General features: G+C 34.7%; 3 protein-coding genes, 1 non-coding gene and 1 pseudogene across 4 annotated transcripts; 2 read left to right on the top strand and 3 right to left on the bottom strand.

The window, feature by feature from the left end:
• The first annotated feature begins 1,509 nt into the window (after positions 1-1,509).
• Positions 1,510-1,617, top strand: LOC122280280 (annotated as a pseudogene).
• A 1,726-nt stretch (positions 1,618-3,343) lies between these two features.
• Positions 3,344-5,125, bottom strand: LOC122278757. The gene is made up of 2 exons (XM_043088949.1): positions 3,814-5,125; positions 3,344-3,479 (listed from the first exon to the last, which is right to left on the bottom strand). Coding segments are annotated over exons 1-2 (891 nt in total). The 5' UTR covers positions 4,703-5,125; the 3' UTR covers positions 3,344-3,477.
• Positions 5,126-7,895: 2,770 nt separating this feature from the next.
• LOC122278756 (PAN domain-containing protein At5g03700-like) lies at positions 7,896-9,845 on the bottom strand. Its single transcript, XM_043088948.1, has one exon. The coding sequence runs from the start codon at positions 9,682-9,684 to the stop codon at positions 8,212-8,214; it is 1,473 nt and encodes a 490-aa protein (XP_042944882.1). The 5' UTR covers positions 9,685-9,845; the 3' UTR covers positions 7,896-8,211.
• Positions 9,846-13,576: 3,731 nt separating this feature from the next.
• TRNAL-AAG lies at positions 13,577-13,657 on the bottom strand. Its single transcript has one exon. It is a non-coding gene; the product is annotated as a tRNA-Leu (tRNA).
• Positions 13,658-16,756: 3,099 nt separating this feature from the next.
• On the top strand, positions 16,757-17,550 carry LOC122279746 (putative phytosulfokines 6). The gene is made up of 3 exons (XM_043090552.1): positions 16,757-16,936; positions 17,041-17,126; positions 17,227-17,550. The coding sequence occupies exons 1-3, from the start codon at positions 16,846-16,848 to the stop codon at positions 17,332-17,334; spliced, it is 285 nt and encodes a 94-aa protein (XP_042946486.1). The 5' UTR covers positions 16,757-16,845; the 3' UTR covers positions 17,335-17,550.
• The last annotated feature ends 624 nt before the right edge of the window (positions 17,551-18,174 follow it).

The raw sequence follows: 18,174 nt of genomic DNA, 5'->3' as shown, positions 1-18,174 counted from the left end.
TTTACGAATATTTTGGTGCAGACATTTATAAAATAAGTTAGATGAGATAAATTGAGTTAAAAGAATAAAAAATTAAATTAAATATTATTATAATTTGAAATTTTAAGAAAATTAAATTATTTATTATATTTTATATAAAAATTTTAAAAAATTATAAGAATAAAATAAAATAAGGTGAAATATTTTTAAAAATTTTGAAATAAACAGCCAACCTAATTGTACGAGGCAGATAATGAACTCTCGTAGGGGTTAGTTGGAAGTTTGAAGGAGTAACTCACCTACACTACACCTCCGGTTAGGTTCGGGGCTTTCTTCATCTCTAACTTTCAAGAGCTTTATTGGTTATGGGTTTGGTAATGGGCATAATTTCTGTCTTTTGGTGTCATTTCCATTCCGTTTCTTTCATGTATTTTGATTTTTATTCATTTTTATAAAATTTTTATCTCATCTTAATTATTACAATTTTTTCAAATCTTCATACAAAATAAAATAAACAATTTAACTTTTTTAAATCTCAATACAATTTTTTTAAATTTCAATACAAAAATAATATATTTTAATAATATTTTATTTAACTTATCTCAACTCATATTATCTAATCTCTGAAAACATACGAAGGCTTACAGTTTGTCAAGTTCACGAGGATTTTAACATGTAGTTGGGCCCAATATCGAAACCATACACACCCTTTGCTAATTATTGCATTATTTTGATACCAATCCTACTCGATATGGCATCACTTTGTATTTGGTTTTTACGAAGGATTTCCTACTTATAAGTCAAACAATAATCTACACACATCATCTAACCAGCCTTACCAAATATATACATAAGCATCATTAGTGGCTCACTTTAACATACATTACTCCTTTATTGGCAAAACATTTTCCATATAAATAAAATAAAAGGAAAAACACTTCACTAGAGAATAACGTATCTTAATAATCACCTTGAAGAAGTAGATATTACTACACAGAAAAATAAATATAATCCAACTCCTCTTAAGAGCATTTGTTGAAGCAATATTCAACAATGAGTAATATTAAATATAATTTCAATATTTTAAAATAATGTACTAAATTTAAATATCTTAAAATTTGAAATATCATTTCTCTTTAACCAATATTGTAACAATCAAATTCCTTTAAATTCTTTATTGAGGACTTTGTTGGGTAGCCATCAAATAACTCCTATCCGAAGTCTTTAACATTTTCAAACAACGTTAGGCAGAGAAAAAGGTACTCTCATTGAATGGGAGCACTAACGTACTTTATAAAAATATGATGTTAAAAATTTATATCTAATAATATTTTAATTTTATAATATTTTTATTTAATTTTAAAAAAATTTAAAAATTATTTAATTTAAAAAATTATTTTATTATTTATAAATTATTTTATTACTATTTATAAAATTATTACGTGTATCTCATTTCCTAAACATCCCAAGGCTGCTGAGATGAACCTCAGATTTCAATGTTTCATGTACGCGTGCAGCCGCCAGCCGGGGTTGAGCACACAGAGTCTACTATTCTTTCGCCTTTTACTAAAGAATACCGTGACCTGCGGCATAAGCTCTTTCTTTTTTTTTTTAAAGACTCAGATTTAATGCCTGAAAGTTCATTTCCACCCAAACTCACGCCCTTACCTCCCTGCTTTCACGGGAAAGTGGTGTGCTTCAGGTATTAATGATCTTATATTTTCTGTTTTGCGTTAAAAGCCGGTTTAGTATTAAGTTGAGTAGAAATAAGTTGAAATAAAAATTAAAAGTGGAATAAAATATTATTTTTTAATATTATTATTATTTTTAAATTTAAAAAAATTAAATTGTTTATTATATTTTGTGATAAAAGTTGAGAAAGTTATAATAATTAGATCAAATAAATTGAAATGAATTTAATAACCAAACACAGCCTTAATGTTGCCATATTAAGTAACTAGGTGTGAATAGAAGGGAAAGAAATTCTAATATATTGTAAACTTAATACAATACAAATAATTAAATCTATTTTTTTCATAAATTTAAATTTTTTGCACAAATAATAATTTCACACTTTCTGTCACAAAAAACACAAGAATAAGTTGAATAACTCATTTAAATATAGTTTTTTCTTTGTTATTTTGTAGTAGCTCGGTCTAATTTTCCTTCTTAGTACTTAGCATCTTAACCTAACATTTATATTAATTGCGTTTACAGAGTTTGTATGAAGAATGGTACAAAATGTGATCAATTTGGATACAACCATTGATTTATTAAAACGCGATATTTTCTTATAACATGTGTGACTTGACCAAAGAATTTTCTTATATAATTATTTTCTACAAAATTCAAAAGATTTTTATAAGGCCGATTGTATGTTTAGAAACTGGCTTACAAAAGAAATAACAATTACACCATAGAAAAAAAGTGCAAATGAACAATGTGATCTTTAATATCGACTATGTCTGTAAGGACCTACCTTCCGAATGAAGAATTTTAATAACGTTATTTGTTCGGTGGGAATTAACTACTCTATAAAAAAATTTTGTACTCTTATCCCCTTCCTTTAACGAAAGAGCTCGAGATTGTTATCTTGAAGAGATCTAGAGTGATTTTTTTCAAGGTCGAGGAAGAAATGCCGAAATGCCTCTAGAGATTTTAAAAGTTAAACTCTATTATTAAACAAAACAACAGTAAAAAAGTATTTTAAAATAAAATTACTAACTGTGGAATGCGTCTAAAAATAAAAGTTTTAACTGTGGAAGACGATGATGGCCGGGGCATGCAGCATGTGGCTTTGAAGACAGACCCAATCAATCGGCTGGTACCAAAGCCCAACGGTTGTCATCAACTAGACTGTTGGGTGGAAGAACTGAAATTGAAGAAAGCAGACAGGGCTCGGGATGCTTTGTATTTGGACCCATGGAAACTATCCTTCTACGTATGGGAGAATAAAAGGTGATAGATTCATTTTAGAAAATAATATGGAAGAAAAGTTAATCGGTATGTTCAATTTGGCCCACTTAATAAATGCTTACTCAGTATATAAATGATACAGTGCAAATTCATCTATACTCTTAATTCTTTCCTTTCTTCCGTTTTAATTTCCCACCAAATTGAATATAACACACTTTAGTGAAAAACGCGTATAATTTTCTAATTTATTGTTCTTAATTTTATAGTTGAAGTAGGAGAGATATACTTGGAGTTAGTACCACAACATTAATTAGAAAAATTGTCGCTCTTTATAATGTTTAAATAGAATTCTAATTGTATTATTGACTAATCCTCTTAGAACATAGATTATATAACATGGGCATTTCATTACACAGTACACAAATCCCCTTATTTCATTCTCTCAAATGTATTTTCATCCACCGGCACGAACGTAGCTTAAGCTCAGACCTATAAGAAATCATTTGAGTTGTTTATTAAAAAGCTGAAAAATAAAGGTTGCCTAGCTTGGTATCCACGTGAGACTCCAAACCAAATGTGCTTCTCTGCACAAAGTCCAGTAACTTGTATTCTTAAGAGGTCCACAAAAGGCATATTTTAAAATTAGAATAGAGAAGCAAGAACAGAAATTAGAATCCATTCAAAAAGATGTTTCATCTACAATTTAGAATTGACAACAATTAAACCTCACATCGCAGTTCTTCCCATTCCAACGAAAGGCATATTTTACAAGTAATCATTCGCCTTCTTCCGGATGTTAAAATCATTGCAATAATTAAAAAATTAGTTTGTTTTTTTTCTTGTGTGTACCTTTTGTATTAAGTAGAATTTAAAAAAAAAAAAAAAAGTTGCCGACAAAGAATCAACTAGGGCTCTTACAAGCATAGATTAACAGCGAAAATTTCTCTTGTTCCTTCTGTTCCCAATTCTTTTCCTCCAACCACAGCCTGCTGTCCAACCCACTCCTTGTCCTAAACATGAAAACAGCGCACCCAGATGTTGAATTGAAGAACCAATCATGAACATCCCACATCATATCTACCACCAATCCATCTACAAAGATGGCTTGGTTCCCCCTAAAATTCCACCTCAATCGCTTCACCTGAAAATTCTCTTTATTGTCAATGCAAACAGACAATACCGGGCTCTCTGATCCTTCTTCTCTAACACACTTGATCAAGATGTCATGAGGAGTTCCCTTGTCACAGAACCGTGCCTTCGTTGAATAAACAGCATTCCCAGAGAAGTGCTCGCTCCTAGAAAGCAATGAGAGCTTTGGGTGTGGGGTTTCTGTTTTGTATTTCTTCTCGTCCAATTCTTCATCCTTGTCTCCAAGGCGCAGACCGAGCTCTGAGTCGGCAAAAACCACGACATAAAACCCATCGATCGGCTCAGGTCCAGCATCATATTTGGCTTCGGAAATATCCCAGAAGACCTCAATATTTGAGTTGCAGGATTGGAATGTTCTTGTGCCTTTATTCTTTTGCAGTCGGTAGGAATTGGAATTCAACTTCGAGGGGGAGGACGTGTTGTGATCACCGACGTCAACAATGAAGCCTTGGCCCATTAGGTTTCTGCACCAAGTGAGTGTGATCAGGAGCTCCTTTTGCGTTGAGAGTTTGGCTTTGTATATACATGTGATTGCATTTGGGATTGAAGGGATCAGGTTGGTAGAAAGTTTAGGCTGGTTTGAATGGCCTGAACGATATGAATCGGAAATCTTTATGGCGTGTTCGCTGTAACAAGATGCTATGCTCCTCATGATCATCGTGAAGCAGATTAGAGAAAGGAAATTAAAAGGAAGATGATAACTGATTGAGGATGTGTTTTTGTTATGAGAGAGCGAGCGATGACAGATCTTTCTAATATCCTTTACTTGAAGAAAATGAGAAGACTGAAGGTGACAAAGAATGGATTACTTCCGCTCAATGGTCTTTTCAAGTGTGCATTGTAGGTAGCTTTCTATTTTTCCGTTTAATTTTAGGAGAAAAATCTGAACGGGATAATGAAGGAAGGTGATAATATCCGTTACTCTTCCTTGCTCTGCTGTAGAAGAAAATTGACAGATTGGAGGGTGAAACTGACAAGAGACGGGACACTTTTGCTCGGTGTTATTTTCCAAGTGTAGTAGATACCTTACTGTTTCTATTTTTCCATTTAATTTGAGGAGCAAAATCTGAATTTCCTAATAAGAGAGAAAAACGGAATACGTTAGAAAATGAAACATGTTCCTCGATCGCCAGCTCATCCACCTTCAAATTGAATGTTCCATAATGACAGCCTTAAATTTTATCTCGTAAAACTTAGAAGATATGACCAAGTTTCCTGTGTGTCGTTAGTGCAAAGTAAATATATTAACATAAAACAAAGTTTGATCTAATCTATACTAGGAATGCATAAATGTGCAAGTTTTTTCTTAATTCCTTTTCGTTGGAGTACTCATAGATTTATGTTAATTTCAAAGAAATTAATGGATTTTTTTATTTTAAGAAGAGTACGTTCGATAGGTGGGAATGAAAGCAAGCGGCAGATTTAAGCCAAACAAGCATATATCTTTCAACATACGTTATAACACGTGTATGTGGATGACTTGCTATGGAGCTGATGTGATGGTGATGACTATGAATTGATGTTAAGGATAGTCGGTCCCACGAATTAAAGAGAGGCTTGAGATTCATCATTTCACCTGCTGGCACTGGAAGACCAAGATGAATGTGGGTTTTCCATAGAACCCCTCTTCAATATCCTTAATTGGAGTTAGCCATGCAAAGTCTCAGTTACAAAAGCCCATCTTTTTCCAACAGAGAACGGTACTTGCAAATGCAAATAAGCGTTTCAACTTTCATTAGAATTGGGTTGTTATTTGCATTGTACCCAATGAACTGGTTGCAAATGCAAATGAACTCATACTCTACCATCGTGAGACAGAGTAGCGTTTAACTTCTCCATTTTCCTCTCTTTCCATATTGTGGAGACTAGGGTTAAGGGAAATAATTGAATCCGACAGTACTTGATCGAGAAGATAAACAATCCCCAAACACCAAATAGCGTACATAATACATATGCATCGTGCAGAATATATGAAAGATAAGAATATTCTTTTCTTCTGCTAAAGTTCCATCTTAATTCCCTTCTCAAAGGTGATGAAGCAACCCTTCTTTATGCGAGAATTAGGCAATTGGCTGGCTTCACCTTTGAACTCTACATGCCTATACCCATCTTCGAACAAGTAAGTTAATCGTGTGGAATAATAATCTCAATATCGGGCAGACACTTTCTTGAAGTGGTCAAGTATCTTATATATAAGGCATAAACTTTCCAAAGACAATATCCAGCTAATGCAGACTCCTGGCAAGACAACACGGAAACATGCTTTTTCTTCCAGAACTCAATCTTAATTCCCACGATAAATTCACTTTCTAAAGTACGTACGTGTGTTTTAAAAAAGAAAGCGTGCATGTAGTTAGTTATATCATGCCCATTTCAGATGGAAAAAGAGACCAAGAAGATCGCATAACCGTTTAATTTATTCTTCATTCCCTGGTAAGCCTTTATAATCTAGTAATCTACAGTCCCGGCCGCTATATCTACAGGAATTGAATCAATCTCCTGAAGAAAAACACCATTATTGATAGAACGAGATTAATGATAAGTTGTCGCAACAACCCAACTTGGCCCGACGCAAAATATGAGGCCCCTTGGTGCTGGGCCTTCGCAACCCAAGAAATCTCCTTTTCCTAGTAAAACTAAGAGCAGAAGCCCAATTGACATTTTCTCAAGGAATTAAGATGATGAATCCGTTGCAAATCCAGTATATTCCCGTGGGGACAAAAATCTTGCCCTTACAAAAATTAATGCAGGAGAACCAAAAGTTCATCCCCTGCACACGTACGTAAAAATTCAAATACGGAAGCAAGTGGAACAATACGGTTAGCTCCTTTAATATTTTGGTGCTATTGTTGGAGATTTGTAATTTTATGAAACAACAAAAACAAGGAGAGACAGAGAGTGGGAGTCCCCATGTCCAACGAAATTAAAATGCAAAGGCAAAGTACTAGTCAAAGATCTCCTCATCAAGCTACGTACTTACAAACTATTACCCAAAAATAATAGAAAAACAACACATACAAGTTGGCAACAACACTTAAAATATTATGAGATGAAATTTGCCTACTTACCTGTAGGTGGCTTCTAACTGGAAATCCGGAGGAAACTCTTATATAAAATCAAACGAGACAACGATTGAAAGGATGACCTTTTAAATTGCGCTATGTTGCCGTTGAGACTTGAGAGTCTGAGACACATTTCTTCTAAATAATTCCCCCAACTTGTTAAGAGATTGCCAATCCAATTAAGTAGCACTGTCATCCTTTACGTCACGGCTTGCAGGCTGGAGATTTTGTTATATGAAAAATTCTAAACATAGGCCCATACACCATACACTATCTATTTTTTAAAATTTTATATATATGGAGCCCAGATCACAGCACAAGACGACCTGATCAGATCCAAGGTGGCCTCTCTCCACCAAAAGGCAAAAAGTAGAAGCAGTCCATATATCATATTAATTGAAGAATGTTTCATACAAAAGTGTGTACGAATGTTGAGTATACAATTAGTACTAGAGAATGATAGGAAGCAGTTGTCCCAACGTCACCATGATCCCCGAAGTATACAATGCATATATATGAGGATATCAAGTACTCCTGCATGCATTTTGAATTGTGAATCCATGTACGTACGTTATATCCTTCAGTAATCAAGATAGTGTGCCAAAATCTTTGGACCATGCTCCAACAAAGAAACGCTTATATATGATATATATTAATTTAGTTTAACTTGTGTGTGTGTGTGTGTAATACAAATCACGTACGGGCTCAATGAACCAGGTCTGTCGAGGGACTTGATTAAAGAGGGATGTGCAATCTTGGTGGGTTTTCAAATTGCAATTAGGGGGGATGTGGTCATTAAAAATGTAGAACCCCATTAATTGATTGATACAGTGGCGAATATCTGAAACCCTGAAGGAGTAGGCAAGTGGGGCATGTCATGGCCACACTAACCTACACAAACTCACGGACCCTAAAAACATCACTGTACAGACAATTTATATCCAGTTGATAATTATGGAGGCGGGCCGCCCACCACAATTCCAACCAAAAGAAAGATGAAAAAGAAAGATAAGACAAAGACCGATAATAAAAAGTGAAAAGTAAAACATCACTGTCAGTCAAACTTCCATACCCCAAACTGCAAAAAATGTCATCCCATGCGTCATCATCCTCCATTGGACATCTCGATGGACTTGAAGCTTGCCGACCCGAGATCCTTATACGGACCGGGTGAGACCTCACCCTCCTCTGCCCGGGTCTTCCTCTTCCACATCTTGTACGTCCAAACTCCGATAGTACCAATCAAGACCACCGCCGCCAGACCCCCAAGTACATATTCAACTCGAACGGCTGCGTTCCGTTTCTTCTTCCCTACACCTTCCCGCACCTTGAAATACCCCACCTTACTCTCATCTGCGGCGGCCACCAACGTTTGAATCGGATAGCTCACCATGTAACAAAACCCGGACCCGTTGCTGTACAGTGCTCCCCAACAGCTACAGTTGTTCTCGCAGAGACTCACGCACTCTCCAGGCGAGGAAGTCGTTTCGTACTGCATTTGCTCCTTGTACGGCAACTCCACGCCGTTCCTCCTCAGTACCCAAAAGTTATCCTTGATTACTTCTTCGCTGCAAAAGTCACCGGTCTCCAAGGGAAAACACTCCTCATCTGAGTGAAACGCCGTTCGGTTGTCCAAACATGAGCAACCATACCCAGGTCTGCACAAACCGTACGAACCGCACGGACTTGGGAGCTCGCATGGGTCCGAGATCGCCTGGTAGTCCAAGGCCCACGCGGATCCGTCCCAGTAATATCCTTTGAGGTTCCCGTCCGGTTCTAACCTGAGCCGGAGGAATCCATTGATGGGTCTGTGAAAGCTGCTGAAGGGTTGTATGTCCACTGGTTTGCTTCCATTTTGATACATGCCCAGATATCCGTCTGTGTTTACTTGGGCGTAAATCGGTCCTTGCCCTTCGACTACCTCTGCTTTGGCCTCCATCGCTGTGTGTTTGCAGTATATCTGATCAGAGTTCGATCCAAAGTCCGCGTATAAGCCCCAAAAGTCGTAACCTAAGCGCATCGAGTAAAGCCCATTCGATGAAATCAAAGACATGTTGGCGGTCAAATTTTGGGTCTCGACGAGGGTATCAGTGGGAAACTCAAAACTTTGCCAGATGACCGAGGGGTGCTCGTCGAGCTTTTGTATTTGGAGATTCGAGGAGTTGAGGAGCGCGACAAGGTCACCGTCGGTCCGAGTAGACCAAAACACATTCGAGAGAGGATCTGAAATAACGAGACTGCCATTGAAGAAGAGCTGCGTGGTATCGGACCAGCTAGCTAGCTTAGTTAGGTTGGCGAGCCAGAGTGATTCGGAGGACGGCAGGTGGAGGACGGCGAGGGCCAGCTGGCTCTTGTTGACTCGGAGGAAAGCTAGTGAAAAATTGCCTGTGGAATCGTTAAGGAGAGGTTGGAACGACGACACCTTAGGGTCTGGGGTGGCTTTGAAGCCTCGGAGAAGCTCCTGGGCGGTGGCTCCAGCGCTAATATGCGTCCATATGGACGTGAAGAGAATATAGGCAGTGAAAAGGAGGAGCCAAGTTTCACGTAGACGATTCACCGATTTGGCGAGTGCGTTCATCCCTTGAGATAGAGATATAATGCAGATTGAGTGAGGATCAATTTTCAGAAACAGCGACGAATAGCCTTCATAATATTGAGACGCACTTGATATGACAATTCATTTTCGTCTGGTAGATAGCTAGCAGGCAGGGCTAGATGAATGAACCCAAAGTGGACAATTTAAATGCAAAAGACTAATATATATATATATAATAAAATTTTAGTTATAATCGATTCCACAGGCGAATACGTGCACCTATTTAATTTAATATGGTTAATCCAAAAATTAGATTTTAATAAAAATTATAACAATTTAAATTTTAAATGTGAAGATAATAATATTAATATATAGATTAGTATATGAATTCGTTTGTATCTAACAAAAACTATATATATACATATAAGATATTTTTGTATATCTAGTATTTTAGAAGGAGATTAATTCATATATCCATTTATTTATAAGAAGAAAATATTTTAGTCATAAATAAATTATATAAAAATAATTATACAAAATAATCATATGTCTTTATACAATTCGTCATATTATAAAATTATTTTTATTATAAAATAAACTCAGTGAATCACGTAAAATTATTTAAATTATTAGATATTTTTTTTATAATTTCTTTAAAGTCTGAGAGTGACAAAAAGCTTTTGACCGCCGCAAGTTGCAGTCACATCAACCATACCACCGGCACCGGCATAAGCTTTTTCGACATTAACTAAATAATAGATTACCAAAAATAAGAAGAAAACATAAGTCTCCAGGCTGCGCGAGATTGGTTGAAATCCGTATCATAATATATAGTAAATAGATTTCCACAAATGAAGAAGGCTAATTACAGATATCAGATAATAGATATGGTTGAAATTCTAGAAAGTAGAAACTACGAACCGCCAGAAATCGTACCCCGGCATTACAATAAAGAGATGAGGTAATACAACGAAAATGCAGTTTCGGGTCATTTAAGTTGTTCGTATAATAGTTTTTAAAAACGAAGAAAAAGCTGGGAAAATAATTCAATTATAAACAACAACGTATATATCAATATCTATATATGGCACATGGAGTGGAGTAGCTCTTCGAACAAGTGGAAGCTAGCTAGGTTGACATTAGAGTAACGCATTTAATTGAAGAGTTGAGAGTGTGAAGAGAACGTGGAACAATTTAAGGCTGTCATTCATACTAGCTCTTTATCAACGGACAGAGTGCATGTTAGTTGACATTGAGAAATTAGCTAGGAGTTTGCATTTCTATGATTTTGACCTTCACGTAGTGTTATAAAGTCATACATATCCTTCTGATCGATCATCTACATCTTGACTTGTCAGTTTTCACATACTCTTTCTTCCCTCTCTTCGTCTCTCTCCTCTCGGGTACAAAGACTTCGTCGATTTGGCATTCATTTAGCAATGCTAATTAGTGTATATATATATATATATGAAGATAGCACTGGAGATTGTAGTTAGTAAATTCTGAGCTGATACTCGTAATTATTGTTTGGTCATTTATTACGTACGTACGTTCACCCTTCTTAGACGCGACTCAGTTCCATCTGCGCGCGTAATGTTATATATCCTCGAATATCAGTCGACCGTACGTGAGTCCTCGACAATGACATATTTGATAAGAAGGCGAAGCCGGCCGTAAGCACTGGTGATCATGGCCCCCAACTCTCCATAAAAATCTGGGAAAAAATAATATTTTTGCCTCTCTTTACCATTTGGAGAGAGATAGAGATCAAAACGTTGCCTAATAAATAATGGTGCCTCAAAAGGAAATCAAATAAATATGTTCGCAAAAACTGGTAGCTAGGAAGTCTAAGTTGCCAGTAGGAAGTCTTAATTGGTTGTTAATAATATTTTTATTGTTATAAATTGATCACAAAAAGTCATTTTTCTTGTAATACATAATTAGAAAGACCAAAATATGGTATGGTTGATAATTAACAAGAGATATAATATTCCAACTTGTCACTTTCCTTCTAGACGTACGTATATGAAATATCTTATATATGATAATTTAATTATCAAGATAATATCAACTCAAAGAATCCCCATATATAATGTTCTCCAAACCCGTTATTCCCTTTAATTAATTATAGTAATGGCTAGTATATTCAGTTTATATATATATTTATATTATTCATCATGATGATCTACAAATTAGCTAGCAACTTGTCCTAATGATATAATTATATATTATTGTTCCATGCATGCGTATTCAATTGATCAATACTCCCGCTTGAACAAATTATTTAAATCTGACAGTGAGCAATGATATTCTAATCTAAATGTAACCTAATCCTGATAAAGTAGTACTTCTTGTTCTGATCATGATCTCGAGATCATAAAGACGGATAAAGCAATATCGAATTAAAGCAGATAATTGTCCTGCATGGCGAGCTGATCATATATATTGTAGGCTCGATCGCATACAGGCCGGTCCAGTACTCCAACAAACCGGCTGGTTAAAGCCCACATTAACGTACAAAATCATGCCCATCCATGTATCATTTATAATATTTACTTGAATTGGAAAGAATATTTGGTCTCCAGCTGGCCGGACTTCACATATCTCACAGTAAATTAAAGTTGAGAAATACTTTTTTTACAGTCGACAGATATAATTGATGTGCAGTCAGTTGTAAAAGAATAAATTAATATGAGATTTATATGAATTTTATTTTTATTCATATAAATTTTTTTAAATATTTATTCTATATAACCGACTGCACATTAACCATATTTACCGACGGTACGTAACAAAGCCTATTAAAGTTTTATTCCCGATGAAATGTTTATTTTTTGTCGTTCACGCTTTATAAATTAAACCAGATTCAATGATTCAAAGGTTCGTGCTGTCTGATGATCACTCTTATTGTCTCATGTCCCTTCAATCTTGGAATCTGAGCCCATCTTAATCAAGCAGTCATATCGACGTCTTAGGAAGATAAATACGTGTCATTAGTTAGATCAGAATTCGTGCTCTTTCTTATATACTTCATCTACGGACTATATATATATTTATATGATCTCTACCAATTCAATTAGACTTGCTGTGTTCATCGCCTGGATAGGTTCTGCTTGGCTCATAAAATTTTAATTTTAAATATAAAATTTTTATCTCATCATTACAATTTTTTCAAATTTTTATATAAAATATAATAAATAATTTAACTTTTTCTTAATTTTTTAAAATCTCAATACAATAATAATATTAAAATATAATATTTTAATATTTAATCTTAAAATTTAAAATTCTAATCTAAAAATTTTCAGTAGCCAAACAGAAGTTTACTTATATATAGTACCAGCTAGAGAGTTTTCATTGCTACCAATAGTGGGTTATCTTAATGGGCTCATGATTTTGTCGACTTCCGGCCCATTAGGCATAACACTATAATAGTATTACCCACAGATTACGCAATCGGCCAGATAATGAAGGCTTACTGCATTATTGTTGGTGTTCGCTCGCAGCTACAAAGACATTTTCAGCCTCAGATCGAGTTGTGCTTTTGTCGCATTGTTTCAGATACAACTCGTATTATCATAAGTTTATCAAAGTTTACAAATAAGAAAAATGATAATTACACATAGATTTCCACAACATTTTACACAACAGTGTTTTAAAATGAGGAGTATTTTTAAATACCTTATAAAACTAACATCATTTTACAAAAATATCCTTATTTTACAATATGTTATGAAATATGTCTATGTAGATATCATTACTCTTACAATAATATATGAACTGGTTTGTAATCTTAATAATAAAAAATAGGAAAAAAAAAAGTTTCTCTCAATATTTTGGGTCGGCAAGAAGAAAACGTATTGCAATAAGCCTAATAACTGATTGTTGAATTAAGAAAAAAAATAAAAAAATAAAAATAAAAAACATAGATGCTTGTTGAGAGTGGGATTTGAACCCACGCCCTTTCGGACCAGAACCTTAATCTGGCGCCTTAGACCAACTCGGCCATCTCAACGTTGGTTTGTAAGGCTTCCAGAGTGTTAATTATTCTTCACCTTTTGGAAACACCTTTTGGAAACACATGAACCGTATCGTACAACGAAGCTCCTACAATTGTTGTTTGAAGTCGTAAAAAATATATATGCAAAATCACCACAAGTAACATCTCTTTGAAGTGATCGGTTGGGGTTTATAACTTTTAACTTCCAATAACGCAATGCATTTTGTCAATAGCTTGTGATTTTCCAATCTTGGATAAGGAAACATGCAACATTCGGGAATCAAGTCTACCAAAGGTCAAATCTCGATCCACCAAAGCTAGGATGAATGCATGCCATGGTATACCACCACGCACCCAAATGATCTTCCTAGCTACATATATATTGGCCATCGAGATCATGAAAAGGACTTTATAAACGGGTCTGCGAGCGATTATGTTCTAATCATTTATTGGTATAATTGCTTATAAGACTCGAATTTTCAAGATGGGTTAATGGTATATGTAAGCGTTGTAGGAGACAGTTGGGGATGATCTCACTGGTAAAACTTGAGGTTGTGCACAAAAATTTGCAGTACTTACTAGATTGTGATTGTATATATAAAGCTGCTAAGCGATGGAATATTTTAAATTATCAAACCTGCATTTTCCTTTCAGACAAACCTAACAAGATAAGAGTGAATCAGTGTAAACATTTTGAGGTGGTGGAAGGATATATATTTGCACAAGTCCATTCAGAGTACTGGAAAAAGAACCGTTTTGAAATGCATTGTGCGTGTCTGTCTCTGTCTGTCTACTTTCTCTGAGTTCAACCACTGAGTATATTAATTGAAGTAATTTTAAGCAAAAGTTTGACCCCGTGGACTGGGAAAAGCAACTTTAGCTTGCCATGTTTGGGCACAAAGTTCTTTAACGTGAGAATATTCATAGTTTGTGTACAAGATACCATGTTAATGGCAAGAAAGCTATTCAGAAAACGAGGAGGGAGCAGAGAAACTTCGCAGAAATTTATATGGTTGTGCACAGATGACAATAGATGAAGAAAAGAAAAAAGAAAAGTGGGTGCTAAAGATCATCGAGGGTTTTTCTTCTCCCTTTCATCGCAAAAGTGGAAGTTCCACTCACCGACTAAAAATAAAACCCCATTAATTGAAGAGAAATTTCAAGCTGATGATCATGCGGGCCAGAAGTTAAAACTAGAGCGTACCGAGTACGGCAAAACTTTGGAATAATTGAACTCGGCAAAGACCAAGCGATGAAGTAGCATAGAAATTAGGAAGTCGGAATTAGGCCATTTCTTTAATTGTTATCAATGGTAGCAATTATTATGGCACTAGCCTTTTCATTTGTCATATCATGATCCTGATCTCCGTCAAAGAGATCGAAAGTCATGAAGCTAGCACTAGGTTTTTAGGATAATATTTGTCGAACGGAGGCGCAAGAATTCGAGTGTGAACGATTATCCGCCTTCCTATGCATATATAAAAAGTCCTACGTACTCCAATTCCTGTCAAAATATTATCATATTATATTATAGAATGTCGAAAGCTAGCTATTCTAATGACATTAATGGATCTATTTTCCTTACCAGCTTCTCTCCACTGATTTCTCAAATGGTTATTGGGTCCCCTTCCATATAATGAGATCTTCTAGCTACGAATGAGATCTTCTAGCTACAATCTACGTACTTGAAAGTTGAAAGAAATCGTATTTATCTATTTAATATGAAACAAGAAGTATTAATTTTGTCGTTATATTTTTAAAACATTTTATAATTTAGTTAAGAGCTTTGCTTACACATAAGCCAACACACTGCACTTTTTTTATTTTTTGAATTTATTTTTCTTAAATTAATTAAATTCTTCTACTCATTATTTATATACTAAATATTTAATAAAAGAAAAAAAATGTAGTGTATGATTTGTGGGCTTATTTTTCAGTTAAATAAATACTATATATCAACTATGTATAGAATAGAGAGAAGCTAGAATACCGATCAACCTGTCCAGTGTCCAGTACCATTTGCAATATCTTATATGGTGGCTCTACAGCGACCGATGGGGCTCTCGTTAATGTATTTTGTGCGTTTTTTTCACATGTATTTTTTTACATTTTCAAATATTTTTATTAAAAAAAAAATTACAACATTATTAAAAAGTATAAGTAAAATAAAATATAAAAAATTCCAAAGAATGCTCCAGCTGGAAGAGTCATTTTCTATATCCTATCATTTAACGAAATCATTATCTCCCCCACCCCCCAAAAAAAAAGAAAATAATTTACACAACTATATTGTAAATGAAAGATATTTTCGTAAAATATTTTATAAAACTAACATCATTTTACAAAAAATATTTTCATATTACAACATTATTATGAAATATATTGTAAAAATATGTTGTCATGTGTATATTATTTTAAAATAAAAATCTTTAGATCCTGTTTGATTATATAGATGAGATGATATTTTTTTTAAAAGTTAAATAAAATATTATTATTATAATATAATTTTTTAATGTTAGTTTTATTTTAGAATTTAAAAAAATTAAATTATTTATTATATTTTATATAAATATTTATAAAAATTATAATGATGATATAAGATGAGATAAAATATTTTAAATAAAACGAAAATAAATTACGATGGAATAATAACATGAGTTGTCCTACGTGTATAGCTCGTGGGAAACTGGAAGTGACTAAATATCAAAATGGGAAACAGCTGTCGGCCATGGCAGTCCACATGTTGATGCTTTGTAAACATCCGGTATTTTTCTCTCACTTTCCTAGCAGATCAGAAAGGTTAGCAAACTAGAAAGAACGAGGAAGGCGTCCTCATTCTCATTCTTCTTTTCTTTTTTCGAACTCCGTTCGACCACCACGGCAATGACACGGACGAACACGCACATTACTTTCTGCACGACGTTGTAAAATATGGTAAAAAGTGATGAGAAGTAGTAGTTTAATTATCGCATAAAGATATATAGGATACTCAGCCTAACTAAAGCGAGTGCATATAGGAAATCATGGGTAGGACCCAATAACTATTTTAGTCAGTTTTGTAACTGCCTTGTTTTGGGTCTCCATGTGACTTAGGTCACAGCCCTACCCACCTTTTTTCATCTTATTTATACCCTCTAATTATCACCATCCTTCCACACACGACTTATGTACTGATCATCATCATCAACACTAGTACTGAAACAATGAAGCCACAAGATTTTCGTGTCTCCTTCATCTTTGTTCTTCTTCTTTGCACTTCTCTAACATCTTCTCGTCTCCTAACACCAAAACCAGGTATAGCTCAAAGCTTCTAATTCTCACAACGTTTTCGATCCTCTTTATCAGATCTTAATTATTAGATTTTTAAGCTCAGGAACTTTATTTATTCTAATTTACAGGTGAAAAGGGGTTGAAGGTTGAAGGGATTATGAGTACTCATGATGCTGCTGACCGGTCATTAATAGACTTGGAAGATATTTCCGACGTAAATTAACTTATACCTCTCTCTCAGTCTCATGTGAAAATATAACTAATTTGGCTGGTTGATTTTTCCTCAAATTTATGGGTGACCTATTTTTCTGCAGCTGATGGGATTAGAGGAGTGTGATGACAAAGATGATGAATGTTTGCATGGAAGGATGATTGCAGAGGCTCACTTGGATTATATTTACACCCAGGACCGTAAGCCGTAATTACAACCCATGCATTCAAGTTATACACGCACTTCATGATCAGCTCCTTCAAAGAAGTTTTAATTTAGATAAGAAATCCCATATATGTAACTATTTACATCCAAGTACTTGTGAGGTAACAAAGTTTGTATTTGATCGTGTGCTTCTAAACTTGATTATATATGATCATTAGCAGATAATTATACTTATAATAAATAAACTTGATTATGTTTGCCATTTTGAGAGGTATTAACCAGTTATATCATGAGTAACAGCAAGATTAACCAGGCCGTGTTATGAGGGCTTCCCACAGAATATAGCACGACACAGAGAGAGAGAGAGAGTAATATAAACTCAGGTTGGGACCTGGAAGAACAAGAAAAGCTACATACCACTTCGTGTAAGAAAATTGATATAAAAAACGGCTAATCTACAGGTATTTTTCTAGAAAAAAAAAAATTATTATAAATTGTAATGAATATTGATTCCCAACGGATCACCATATAAACTTTTCTGGACAAAATATTATTGTATTGAATAATATTGATGCTTCAGTTCAGCGGGTTCGACTGTGAGATGGCCCGGATGGGTATGTGAAGCACGAGTAAACACAACACTAGCATTCTTTTCGAAAATTCGGGAAACAAAAAGGGGAGACCTGCATGGTCGTCACTAATAAGAGATTTTGATAAATCCAAGAAATCCAATTGAATATAATCGTTATCTTGGCACCTTTTGCCTTATTTTTCCTTTATTTGGTGTTAATTTTCTTGGGATTATTCTTGGGGCTCCCCACGCCCTGATTTTGTACCAAAGATGTTAGAAACAGAGATGTTAAGACAGACCAGACATAATGATTTG

This window comes from Carya illinoinensis, chromosome 10 (genome assembly GCF_018687715.1).
Source record: "Carya illinoinensis cultivar Pawnee chromosome 10, C.illinoinensisPawnee_v1, whole genome shotgun sequence".
NCBI lineage: Eukaryota > Viridiplantae > Streptophyta > Magnoliopsida > Fagales > Juglandaceae > Carya > Carya illinoinensis.
This window is presented reverse-complemented; position numbering and strand designations above follow the sequence as displayed.